This window comes from Carcharodon carcharias, chromosome 19, assembly GCF_017639515.1.
Source record: "Carcharodon carcharias isolate sCarCar2 chromosome 19, sCarCar2.pri, whole genome shotgun sequence".
In the NCBI taxonomy this organism is placed as follows: Eukaryota; Metazoa; Chordata; class Chondrichthyes; order Lamniformes; family Lamnidae; genus Carcharodon; species Carcharodon carcharias.
The window spans coordinates 111,781,201-111,794,625 of record NC_054485.1 but is presented as its reverse complement, the minus strand read 5'-3'; the positions used below and the strand labels follow the sequence as shown (position 1 = coordinate 111,794,625).

At 49.6% G+C, this 13,425-nt stretch overlaps 1 protein-coding gene across 1 annotated transcript; it reads right to left on the bottom strand.

Moving 5' to 3' along the window:
* Positions 1-570: 570 nt before the first annotated feature.
* On the bottom strand, positions 571-12,944 carry LOC121291083 (sperm acrosome membrane-associated protein 4-like). The gene is made up of 3 exons (XM_041212119.1): positions 12,751-12,944; positions 2,967-3,071; positions 571-2,161 (listed from the first exon to the last, which is right to left on the bottom strand). The coding sequence occupies exons 1-3, from the start codon at positions 12,797-12,799 to the stop codon at positions 1,962-1,964; spliced, it is 354 nt and encodes a 117-aa protein (XP_041068053.1). The 5' UTR covers positions 12,800-12,944; the 3' UTR covers positions 571-1,961.
* Positions 12,945-13,425: the final 481 nt, after the last annotated feature.

The window sequence follows — 13,425 nt, the reverse complement described above, 5'->3', positions numbered from 1 at the left end:
AGCACACCCAAGTCTCTTTGAACATCGAGACTCACTTTCACACCTTTTTAAAAAGTATTCTTTTCTATTCTTCCGACCAAAGTGAATAGCTTCCCCTTCCCTGCATCGTATTCCAGCTTGTTGCCAGCTCACCTCTCCTGTCCACGTCTCTTTGCAGCCTCTCCATATCCTCCACGCAGCTTCCCTTCTCCCCTCGGCTTGGTATCATCGGCAAACTGGTGCTCGCCTGCTTGGCTCCTGGAGCCCACCCTGCCATTCATTTCGATGACAAGATGACCCGTATCTCAACTCCGTCGGCCGCCCCAGTGACAGCTTGTGCTTATGAAGCACAGCAAGATCCCACCAGAGGCAAGGTGACGGTAAGAGCCACAGCATGTCAGCCCTCGGGCACCCCGGGGGTGGGGGGGGAAACTCCCCTGGCACTTCCGTGAACCAAGGCACCTAAAGGCTGGCTGGCTAGTCACAGCTCTTAGCCCCTGTTCCGCCTGACCCAGCATATAAAAGCCAAGCATTCTTTTCTCTCTCTGATCAGCACAATAAACATCTAACTTGCAGAAAAATAAACCAGACTTAGTTTGGGAATCTTTTAATAGCGTCGTTTATCATTTTTTTTTTACACAAGAAAAAATATAACCACATCAGCGTGATACAGACTGCTACTGTCATGAGGAACTGTTCACAGAATGTGTGCCCCCTGGTATGAGACATCCCCAACAACGCACATTATACTGAATTTACTTTTAAAAAATGACCATTTTTTCTTAATATCCTAACACGTTCGGATCTGCAACATTTCGCGGGCGGGTAAAGCAAACAAAGACAAAGAAACGCTAAAGCAGCGAGTCATTGAAGGGGACAGGTGCGTCCGTGGGTGGAATTTTACAGCCCCTCCTGCTGGCGGGATTTTACAGCCCTGCCAAAGTCGCTGGGACTTTGAGCTGCTGCCCTCACCCCTCCCCTAGACGGGGCTGTTAATTCCCACCCTGTACCTGCTTGTTTGAAAATGCACCCCCCCCACCCTTTTGGGCCCTCCCCCTGTAAAACCCCCTTTGCCGACTAAAGGTCAGGGCTTAAAAATAAAGGCAAGTGCAAGGCTCTGCTTTTAGTTCCACAGGGCAGGCTTTTGAAAGAGAGAGGGGAGCAAGCCGCAATGCTTCGAGTTCAAACCATAAGGGTGGTGGTGGTGGGTGGGGGGGGTGGGGGGGTGGGTGTCGGGGAATCTTTAAATCTCTGCTATTGATAGCAGGTGTTTGGTGGACCTAATGGCCTGCTTCTGTTCCAAAAGGGGCTATTTTGTGTACTGCCCACAAACAGTCCACAATTTTTTTTTAAAGGTAGCGCTATCTTAGGAAAAGACAGCATCGGGGGCTTAAAATGATTTCTTTTGAGAGTACCTAAAGCATTTTAATTGCATTTGTTAAAGGGCATCTCTCTCCCAGGGGACAGAATGTGGGCTTTTTTATCATCTGTACAAAGCGCTCCTAGCATTGTGGAGAACATCAGGGGCTTAGCCAAAACTTCCTATTGCAAGATGCGATTGGTTTGTCAATTGGTCTTAATCATTATCTGTTAGAAGTTTAAAAGCAAGAATATATTTTGGTTTTAAAAATCAGCCCGGGGTGTTGGGAGTTGGGGTTTAAAACTGAAACCATTTCTCACAAAATGTGATTTTTATTAAAAGGGAGCTGGCTAGATTTTTTTCCGACTTTGAAGTTTAAAAACAAGAGAATTTATAAAACCGAGATGCCGACAGGCAATTGAGGAACTGGCGAAATACACCGGCCGGGTCCTTTAATCATAGTTCTCCAAGTCCAAGTTGCTTCTGCTCAGCTTACTTTGCACACTTCAACTACAGCCTTAAATCGAGGGAGGAAAAGAAGGAAATTCAGCAGGAACCCACGCGCAGCGATAGCATTAATACAGATCACCATGAGGAACTGGCTTCAGGACCAGGACATGGTCTACAGGAAGCTGGTGAACCAGGGTAGAGCCACGATGGAAGCAACCACTAGCGAGAGCTTGACAGCGGCAGCCCCATTGCAGTAATCGTAATTGCAGCAGGAGGTGGACATCTTGTAGCTCACTCCTGCGAGGGTGTTGGTAACCTCCTTCCCGCACTTGCTAGTGGATATGCATCCAGACGAGAAGACTGTGATTCCCACTGGAGACAAGGGAAGAGTCAAGGGTGGAGCAAGAGCGTCAAGCGAGCAACAGAATGGGACGCCCAAGAGCAGCCAAATCAAATAACTCGAGGCCTGAGCGGCGGAAGCTCAAGGTCAGGCCTTTCGGCCCATCCTGTGTCTCAAGCCATCCCCCACCCCGCAAACTCTCCCACCTCATCACCCCCCACCCCCCCCACCGCCCCCGGCCATCTCCACCCAGGCCCTTGGAGTGATTTAACCGGCTTCACTCTCAAAGTCTCTCAGCCCTCTGGAAGACTAAAGTCCTGACCACGATATCAAGTCGCTCCTGCCTGACCCGGAATCCGATTTCCAGTTGTTTTGTGCCAACGTCCCCAGGGAGCGATCAGACCGGCTCCACCCGCCCCAAAACTACCCTTTTTCATCCGTGGTTACCGCAATCCACAACGTGGATGACCTCCCTTATTCACCGAGAAAGAAACCCATTCGATATTTGCTAAGCTAGGGACGGACTCCCTCAGGGAGAGGGAGTGGATCTATCCTCCTCACTGCTTCCAGAGTTGTGTTCTTTTTTATTTAATTCACATCTGGATGCTCACATTACTCTTCAATACATCGTTCCGATCCAGCCAAACCTCTGGTAAAGGTCCACCTAACCAAGGCTGCACAGTCCGAGCCAGCTCCCTCTGTTTAAGAATCGTTCACAACTGCCCATCACTGAATGCCAGCAAACCCAGTGAGAATTTCCAAACCGGCACCGATTAATCCCAGCCGACAGCGATATGAAGTAAACAGGAGGGAGAGAGAGAGAGAGAAATAACTTACGTGTAGTACTGTTCCTCGAGAAGCACTGCTCATCGGCATCACATGTGGCTTTGGACAAGCAGATGGAAGTGCTTAAGCCGCATTGGAAACACTTCAGGCCAGTAGCTGTCCCAATGGGTGACACGGGAGAGAGAGAGAGAGGAAAAAAACATCATCAGCAGCAATTTGTTTTGTGTGTGTGTGTGTGTGTGTGTGTGTGTGTGTGTGTGTGTGAGTGATCTTGCAATGCGCCTTGCAGTTGCCACGTTCCATACATTGAGTAATTAAGCCATGAAAGGCGCTATATACAGACCGGGAAAGGATGATGAACGAGCTGCCTCTCGTTCCCCTGGAGGGGAGGAAGCAGAGGGACTGACCAAATCGAGGCCTGTAAATGTAGGACTGAGAGAGTGGCCAAATCGAGGCCTGTAAATTTAGGACAGAGGGAGTGGCCAAATCGAGGCCTGTAAATTTAGGACAGAGGGAGTGGCCAAATCGAGGCCTGTAAATTTAGGACAGAGGGAGTGGCCAAATCGAGGCCTGTAAATTTAGGACAGAGGGAGTGGCCAAATCGAGGCCTGTAAATTTAGGACAGAGGGAGTGGCCAAATCGAGGCCTGTAAATTTAGGACAGAGGGAGTGGCCAAATCGAGGCCTGTAAATTTAGGACTGAGGGAGTGGCCAAATCGAGGCCTGTAAATGTAGGACTGAGGGACTGACCAAATCGAGGCCTGTAAATGTAGGACTGAGGGACTGACCAAATCGAGGCCTGTAGATGTAGGACTGAGGGAGTGGCCAAATCGAGGCCTGTAGATGTAGGACTGAGGGAGTGGCCAAATCGAGGCCTGTAAATGTAGGACTGAGGGACTGACCAAATCGAGGCCTGTAAATGTAGGACTGAGGGAGTGGCCAAATCGAGGCCTGTAAATTTAGGACAGAGGGAGTGGCCAAATCGAGGCCTGTAAATTTAGGACAGAGGGAGTGGCCAAATCGAGGCCTGTAAATGTAGGACTGAGGGAGTGGCCAAATCGAGGCCTGTAAATTTAGGACAGAGGGAGTGGCCAAATCGAGGCCTGTAAATGTAGGACAGAGGGAGTGGCCAAATCGAGGCCTGTAAATTTAGGACAGAGGGAGTGGCCAAATCGAGGCCTGTAAATTTAGGACTGAGGGAGTGGCCAAATCGAGGCCTGTAAATGTAGGACTGAGGGACTGACCAAATCGAGGCCTGTAGATGTAGGACTGAGGGAGTGGCCAAATCGAGGCCTGTAGATGTAGGACTGAGGGAGTGGCCAAATCGAGGCCTGTAAATGTAGGACTGAGGGACTGACCAAATCGAGGCCTGTAAATGTAGGACTGAGGGAGTGGCCAAATCGAGGCCTGTAAATTTAGGACAGAGGGAGTGGCCAAATCGAGGCCTGTAAATTTAGTACAGAGGGAGTGGCCAAATCGAGGCCTGTAAATGTAGGACTGAGGGAGTGGCCAAATCGAGGCCTGTAAATTTAGGACTGAGGGAGTGGCCAAATCGAGGCTTGTAAATTTAGGACAGAGGGAGTGGCCAAATCGAGGCCTGTAAATTTAGGACAGAGGGAGTGGCCAAATCGAGGCCTGTAAATTTAGGACTGAGGGACTGACCAAATCGAGGCCTGTAAATGTAGGACTGAGGGAGTGGCCAAATCGAGGCCTGTAAATTTAGGACTGAGGGAGTGGCCAAATCGAGGCCTGTAAATTTAGGACTGAGGGAGTGGCCAAATCGAGGCCTGTAAATTTAGGACTGAGGGAGTGACCAAATCGAGGCCTGTAAATGTAGGACTGAGGGACTGACCAAATCGAGGCCTGTAAATGTAGGACTGAGGGAGTGGCCAAATCGAGGCCTGTAAATGTAGGACTGAGGGAGTGGCCAAATCGAGGCCTGTAAATTTAGGACTGAGGGAGTGGCCAAATCGAGGCCTGTAAATGTAGGACTGAGGGACTGACCAAATCGAGGCCTGTAGATGTAGGACTGAGGGAGTGGCCAAATCGAGGCCTGTAGATGTAGGACTGAGGGAGTGGCCAAATCGAGGCCTGTAAATGTAGGACTGAGGGACTGACCAAATCGAGGCCTGTAAATGTAGGACTGAGGGAGTGGCCAAATCGAGGCCTGTAAATTTAGGACAGAGGGAGTGGCCAAATCGAGGCCTGTAAATTTAGTACAGAGGGAGTGGCCAAATCGAGGCCTGTAAATGTAGGACTGAGGGAGTGGCCAAATCGAGGCCTGTAAATTTAGGACTGAGGGAGTGGCCAAATCGAGGCCTGTAAATTTAGGACAGAGGGAGTGGCCAAATCGAGGCCTGTAAATTTAGGACAGAGGGAGTGGCCAAATCGAGGCCTGTAAATTTAGGACTGAGGGACTGACCAAATCGAGGCCTGTAAATGTAGGACTGAGGGACTGGCCAAATCGAGGCCTGTAAATTTAGGACTGAGGGAGTGGCCAAATCGAGGCCTGTAAATTTAGGACTGAGGGAGTGGCCAAATCGAGGCCTGTAAATTTAGGACTGAGGGAGTGGCCAAATCGAGGCCTGTAAATGTAGGACTGAGGGACTGACCAAATCGAGGCCTGTAAATGTAGGACTGAGGGAGTGGCCAAATCGAGGCCTGTAAATGTAGGACTGAGGGAGTGGCCAAATCGAGGCCTGTAAATTTAGGACTGAGGGAGTGGCCAAATCGAGGCCTGTAAATTTAGGACTGAGGGAGTGGCCAAATCGAGGCCTGTAAATTTAGGACTGAGGGAGTGGCCAAATCGAGGCCTGTAAATTTAGGACTGAGGGAGTGGCAAATCGAGGCCTGTAAATTTAGGACTGAGGGAGTGGCCAAATCGAGGCCTGTAAATTTAGGACTGAGGGAGTGGCCAAATCGAGGCCTGTAAATTTAGGACTGAGGGAGTGGCCAAATCGAGGCCTGTAAATTTAGGACTGAGGGAGTGACCAAATCGAGGCCTGTAAATGTAGGACTGAGGGACTGACCAAATCGAGGCCTGTAAATGTAGGACTGAGGGAGTGGCCAAATCGAGGCCTGTAAATTTAGGACTGAGGGAGTGGCCAAATCGAGGCCTGTAAATGTAGGACTGAGGGAGTGGCCAAATCGAGGCCTGTAAATTTAGGACTGAGGGAGTGGCCAAATCGAGGCCTGTAAATTTAGGACTGAGGGAGTGGCCAAATCGAGGCCTGTAAATTTAGGACTGAGGGAGTGGCAAATCGAGGCCTGTAAATGTAGGACTGAGGGACTGACCAAATCGAGGCCTGTAAATTTAGGACTGAGGGAGTGGCCAAATCGAGGCCTGTAAATTTAGGACTGAGGGAGTGGCCAAATCGAGGCCTGTAAATGTAGGACTGAGGGACTGACCAAATCGAGGCCTGTAAATGTAGGACTGAGGGAGTGGCCAAATCGAGGCCTGTAAATTTCTGACAGCGCTGGATGGAGAGGCCCTTCCACTCGCGGGGAAGAGCACAACGCAGAGCCATAGATATAAGATAGTGACTCAGAAACCTGGGAGGTCCGTGTGGCACAGAAGCTCCAGGTTCAAGTCCCACTCCTGGACTTGAAGGACATGGTGGTCATGTCACTGGACTGGGAATCCAGGGCCTACAGCCGGGGGTGTGAGGACACAGGTTCAACGGCAGCTGGTGGAACTTAAAACGCTCAATTCATGAATCCTGAATTAAAAGCATCAGTAAAAGGTGACTGTGTCGATTGTTGTAAAAATAAACTAAGCACCTTCTGAAATGTGGGCCTAATTGGGCACTGGGAAGCAAGATCAAAAAAGAGGGGCTGATTATGAACCCGCAAATCCTTCCAATGGCAGGTGGTATCAGTGAGAGGGATTCCTGGCCAGCGGGAGAGATCCCTGGTCGGTGGGAGGGGAGGGATCCCTGGTCGGTGGGAGGGGAGGGATCCCTGGTCGGTGGGAGGGGAGGGATCCCTGGTCGGTGGGAGGGGAGGGATCCCTGGTCGGTGGGAGGGGAGGGATCCCTGGTCGGTGGGAGGGGAGGGATCCCTGGTCGGTGGGAGGGGAGGGATCCCTGGTCGGTGGGAGGGGAGGGATCCCTGGTCGGTGGGAGGGGAGGGATCCCTGGTCGGTGGGAGGGGAGAGATTCCTGGTCGGTGGGAGGGGAGAGATTTCTGGTCGGCCATGCGGTGCAAGAACATTGGAGACTCTACTGTGCACAAGTGCTGGTTGCCGCAGCAAAGAAGTGACCTGTAACATACCCTCACTGGGAATGAATACATTAGGGAATTCAGGCAAAACGTCTTTACCCAGGGAGTCGAACTCACTATGAGAGTAGTTCAACTTGATGCATTGACAGGGAAAGCCCGATAGCCATTTTATTCTATTTATTACTCGTTCAGCTTGGCCAGTGGTTACTGCCCTTCCCCAATTGCTCTGCAGAAAGGAGTGGCTTTACCCAGCCGGTTAACAATCAACCACGTGGCTGTGGGTCTGGAGTCACGTGTAGGCCAGACCGGGTAAGGAGGGCAGATTTCCTTCCCTAAAGGGGTCATGAGTGACCCAGATGGGTTTTTATGACAATTGATTTTAATTCCAGACCCTTATTGAATTCAAATTTCAAACCCTGGTGAGCTTTACCCTGGGTCTTTGGGTTACTAGTCTAGCAACCATACCACTACAGCACCACCACACCCAGAAACAGGGTTAGAGCTGAAAGGATTAAAAATTAAAATGCCAACAATTCTATTTAATACCACGTAAAAATGCAAGTTCACTGTCTCTTTAACTGTGGGATGGAAAATTGCTATTGGGTGCTTCTTGCACAAGGAATGTTGCACAATAGGTGTTGCTGGTCAGGCAAGCTGTGCATTAAACACTGTGCCCTATTCGCAGAACCCAGGGCAAGCAATTGTGGTCCTCCCAACCAGACTGAGGAACACATCCCGATTCAGACGATGCACTGCTCGCCCAGAATGATGCAACAATACAGCACCAAAGGCCATTCAGCCCACTGTGCCTGTGCCAGCTCTTTGGTAGAGTTATCCAATGAGTCCCACTCCCCTGCTCTTTCCCCATAGCCCCGTCAATTCCTTCCCCCATCAAGTGTTTATCCAAAACACGTTGAAAGTTATTACTGACTCTGCTCCTCGCACCAGTTCAGGCAGTGCATCTCCGTTCATAGCTATCAGTGTCAGTTAGAATACGGAGTTCAATTTTAAATCAGGTATGGAGAACAAAATTAAGTGAGGGAAAGAAAGATTGGATTTGGAGAGGGAGGAGATGAAAGAGGCAGAAGGAAAAAGTGACAAAAAAAATGATTATATTTAAATCTCAAACAATGAAATCTGAAGGAATGTGACTCCCCACTTGCAAAAAAAAAATAAAGCACCTGAGATTGTTCTGCAGTGATTAAAGGTGTATCATGCCATTAAACGGATTATTAGACAGGAATGAACAAAGCCTTAGCTTTCTTGGCAAGCTTAACCTGTGTCTATGAGATATGTACAGGAACTTCATGACTCTCAATGAATTTGAATGGGGGAAACAGAGGGAGCAATGATATCAGTGGGAAGATTGGCCTTTACTGGAAGGGGGTTGGAATGTAAAAGTAGGCAAGCCTTGTTACAAGTGTACAGGAGATATCCCATACCAGGAGCACTGTGTAAAGTGTTTGTCTCTTTATTTAAGGAGGGGTTGACTTCCATGGGAGGCATTTCGGAGGAGGTTCATTAGGTTGATTCCTGGGGTGAAGATGAGGAAAGGTTGAACAGGGTGTGCCTGTACTCATTGGAGTTTAGAAGAATGAGCTGATCTCATGGGACCAAAACTTGAGTATTGCTGAGAATAGAGACAAGTTGTCAAAGCTTTTAGCCTTGCACTCATCAGGACAAATTTACAAGAACACCAACTGTAAAGGGAACAACAATTTATACTGCATGAGAAGAGAGTGCTAACTGGGTGGCAAGTGGGACTCTGATTGGTGGAGGTGTTGCCATGGAGAATGCAGCATATAAGATCCAGAGGGGATCTGATACATTTCCCTCGTGGAGGGAGGGGGAAATCTAGAACTAGGGGGCACAGTTTAAGAAAATAAGGGGTCTCCAAAAGGGAATCCTCTTCCCTGGCGAGCAGCGGTGGGGGCTGGGTTCGACAGGTTTTTGATCTGCAGGAAAGTGGAGTTAAGGCCACAAGCAGATCAGCCATGATCTCATTGCAAGGCGGAGCAGACTTGAGGGGCCAAATGGTCTACTCCTGCTCCTATTTCTCATGACCTTAGGTAGAGGCAGTGAATCTTCATTAGCAACATTAATTCCTGCATTTGGCTGCACTGCTCTTGGTCGCCTAGAGATTTTGATGCAGATAGAGGCGAGCGGTGTTAGTTCTGCTGTCAATTATGGCCCCATTACAACCAATTCAAATTATTGTCACACAGCGTCCAGAAACACATTTGGGGAGGTTAATTGAAATTCATTGCACTCGATGGTAGAATGACTGGTTTCGAGTGGCTATTTTTGTTCCTGAAAGTGGTGGCTCCTGTGAGAAAAGGAACGAATTGACTGATTTTTGTACAACTTGGTCCCCACTGAAGTTCCCTAATAGCAAGAAGGGGTGAATTTAGTGCAAAATGTTGGCAGGGAAAATCCTTTGTTGATCAAGGGGTGGAAAATAAAAAAGTTTCAATTCTTGGCTTGTGCCGGTGGTTATAATGCTCTGTGAGGTGTGACAGCGCAGGGATCCAGCAGTTAGCTGTTAACTTTCGCGTTTCATTGAGAGATTGTGTCTCTTGTTGACCCGTGACAGCCCACCCCACCCACGGCCTCCCCCAACCCCCAACCCCCGACCCTACCTCCGAGTGAGACTGGCTTCCTTCGCCTCCCCATTTTAGCTCCTTCAGCTGAACGGGGAGCCGGGGAGAATATTAAATGACTCATCCCAGAACAAAGACTGCCTGGGGAAAAGGAGGCTCTACTGGTCTAGATGATCTCACAAAGGGCCACACCCTCCTTCCCCACTCCCCACCCCACCCTTGCCACCCACTGGGAGGGGAGAGTCACCGGAGGTGTCGCACAGGGTGGGCTAGAGGTTTCAGGTCTAATAGGACGCCACCCAGATTCCGATTCCCTGAACCCACCATTGGATTTACCAGTGACTATCTTGTATCTAACGCCCTCTGATTCTGACTCACCCACCAGCGCAAGTCCCCACCCTACCAAACTCCTTCATGATCCCAAAAGGCCTCTAGTGAAAAGATCCACCCCCCCCCACCCCCCCACCCCGAAGCAAATGTGAGGTGGGGATAAAGCTTTTTCAGGCAGCGAATGGTTGGGGTGTGGAATGCGCTGCCTGGAGGTGTTGGGGGGTGGGGGGGGGAGGGGGTTGGGGGGGAGGCAGGTCCCATTGAGGTGTTCCTGAGGGCCGCTGGGTGATTATTTAAACAGGAACAATGTGCAGGGTTATGGGGGGGGAAAAGGCAGGGGATTGGCGCCAGGTTGAAATGCTCAGAGAGCTGGCGCAGACACAGTGGGCCGAATGGCCTCCTTCTGCGCCATAACAGGCCTGCGATCCTGTCCGTACATTTGCAGAGGGCGCCTGGAAGTGTGGACCATATCCCGGTAGCTCTGTAGAAACTTGCCAAGGCCCATCTGATGGGACAATGGCAGCCACTGCATGGGAGCAGGTTGGGTAAGGACACTGAGGCTTCTTTCTCTATCGGTTCTTAGAACGATACAATTGGCCACCATTACCGAGGCTAACTTTTCAATTCTGATTTATTTAATTAACTGGCATTTGGGGTGGGGATGGGAACTCAGGCCCCCAGGTAAGTAGCACCAGCCTCTGATCTCCTGTGCCAGTAACATAATCTGCTCTGCTACCACACCCACTGGGCCAACACCCTGGAACTCCCTCCCCCACAGCACTGCGGGCATATCTACACCACAGGGAATGCAGGACCACCACCACCTTCTGAAGGGCAATTAGTGATGGGCAATAAACACTGGGGACCAGCCAGCGACCCCCACATCCCATAAAGGAATCAAACAAACTCAATTCCATTTGGAAAGCGACTGCAGAATCTGCATCCAGCACCCTCAGGCAGCAATGACTGGCTGGTTTGATGGGTCTCTTCTCCCCTACACCCACCGCACCCCGCACCGCCCCCCCCCCTACCCCCACCACTCTAAAACCCAGAGGCAGCAGACTGAAATGCCTGAGGGGGGGGAGGTGACCTCTGGCCAGGGCAGCGGACACAACCCTCCTGCATTTCCTTCGCAATGATGAAGCAAGGCCCAGAGAGAGCACATAGGGCCTCAGTGTAATGCCTCCTCAGGAACACAGCACATCACTTGTTCACTAACTGGCACCGAGAGTGCCAAATCCAAATTTAGAAGGCTGAGGCTTTGGAGCAGGAATCAAGCCCACGGCCCCTTGTAAATTGGCAGCAGGGCTACTGAGTCACAACGTCCACAGCGAGGCTGCAAAAACATTCAGGGCCCTGCCGTAAACAGGATCCCACCCCAGGGGCATCAACTGGAACCTCCTCTCTTGGGTATGCGGTAACCCCCACTCCACTGGCTGTCCGGGGAAGCAGAGGGCTCCAGAGGTAAGGCTGGTCACCAAGGATAGAAAGCCTGTCCTGCTTTTGTTTTGAGAGGAAAGTCAAGCAAAAGTCACCGTTAGTCAAGCTCCTAGCGTTATCAGGCAAGGTGGGACACACACGGAGACAGAGACAGAGACAGAGAGAGAGACAGAGACACAGGCTTTCAGCTATAACTACAGGGCATATTCTCAAAGACAGGCTTGCCTTAGCTCGAAACAGCCATCTAGCTGCCGTCAGGTTTTTGGTTACACTAGGTAGTCTGTGTCCATGGTCTGTGCCCTGCCTTCAACCCAAGGTAACAGTTTCCAAAAATGCATGCATGTCGAAAACTTAGGGTAAAATGAGGGAGGGGAGGGGAGGCGTGAAGAGAAGTATATAAACAAAACTACTCAGAGCTTTTGGTGCAAAATTTGCAAGCGCTGTCTTTCAGAGAGGGTGTGGGGGGGGGGGTGGTGGAAAGGTTTGCATGATGCTGTAAAAGAAGTAGTGCTTTGAGTAACAGCTTGAGAGAGAGAGAGGGAGGGAGGGAGACGATTTTTGCAATTGCAATTTCAAAATAATGAGGTTGCTGGGGGGGGTGGTGGTGGGGGTGAACAGGATGTTTTGAAACATTAAGTTAAATGCTCAGCGATTCCCTTCCAGTAAAAATGCAATTTTATTGAAGCCTGGCAAGTAAAAAGTGCAAAAGCCAAACACTTTGCTGATTGGTGCCTGTGAACCAGAAATAGATTTAGCAGGTCTGCCCCTCCAGTAAGTTATAAAAGCAAACTTCATTTAATAAAAAACACACGATGGCTCATCAGAGAGAAACCAGTGGCTCTTCAGTGTCAGGCTTGTATTGTGGTGAGTTTTATTGCATTTTTAAAAAGTTGTTGCGATCCCCCTGGTCTTCAGCAGCCCAGCGATCACCTCGAACTTTCTAATTTGAGTTCTGCGCAAAGTCCTGATTATTATTCCTTCAACTCCCTGCGACAATAATCAAGCAACGACTTTCTTTAAAGAAACACTCTTGCCGAACCAAAAGGGTTTCACACTTTTACCGAGAATAATTCCTCTCGTTCCTTTTTTTAATTAAAAATCTGGTCCATGGGCAGTCATTGAAACAAGTTAAGTTGGGAGGGATCACCTTTTCTTTTACAAACACCATATGTGAAGGAGGCATAAAAGCAGTCTCAAAGGCAAAGCCTTAAGGTTTTAATTATTTAGAATAGAATGCAACCTCACCTGGAACGATGAAATAAGCCAGGAATGTAGCTAAAAACAGGAGCTTCATCTTCTCAACCAACTCAAAGAACAAAAATAAAATCTTTCGGATGAAGGATTTGTTTTGTTGGAAAGTTTAGGATCAGACCAGCTGTTGCGTGTATGTCACAGTCTCCTCTTCAGAGCAGGGTTCACTGTGAAAGCTGGGTGTCAGCAAGCTTGCCTTTTATGCAGACCTCTGACTAAGGGGAGGGAGTTAACCCTTAATCACCACAACTCCTCCTCTCCTCCCTTTTCCCCATGCATCATGGTAGATGCAGGACATCTCTTCAGCATGTGACTGAATCAAAAGCAGAGCCAAGGGCAAATGCCAAATTTACTAAAGGTTTTCATTGAAAGTGCAGATGTTCAATGTTAGCACAACTACACCCCAACAGACACAGGCACTCCGCACCCTTTCCCATTCCACCCAGAGCTGTTGTACACACAGGCTTCTCTGAAGCCGCTGACAGAATTCAGCGTGTTGACAGTAGACCCCCCCTACCTGTCACATGCCCACCTCCTCAACTCGAATATGATTTTACCTCTCCCGCCTTCTCTTTCCTTCCTCCCCAACCACCACCACAGTTTCCCTGCCTCTGACCTTGTTCAAAACCTGTTCCATCTCTTAAGTTCCCCCACCAAACCCCATCCAGT

Excerpts from the sequence above, each read along its gene's own strand:
- LOC121291083 (XM_041212119.1), bottom strand. The coding sequence starts at position 12,799 with ATGAAGCTCCTGTTTTTAGCTACATTCCTGGCTTATTTCATCGTTCCA. Across the intron at positions 3,072-12,750 it reads GGCTTATTTCATCGTTCCAG|CTACTGGCCTGAAGTGTTTC; the intron begins GTGAGGTTGCAT and ends CCATTGGGACAG. Across the intron at positions 2,162-2,966 it reads CTCGAGGAACAGTACTACAC|TGGGAATCACAGTCTTCTCG; the intron begins GTAAGTTATTTC and ends CCTTGTCTCCAG.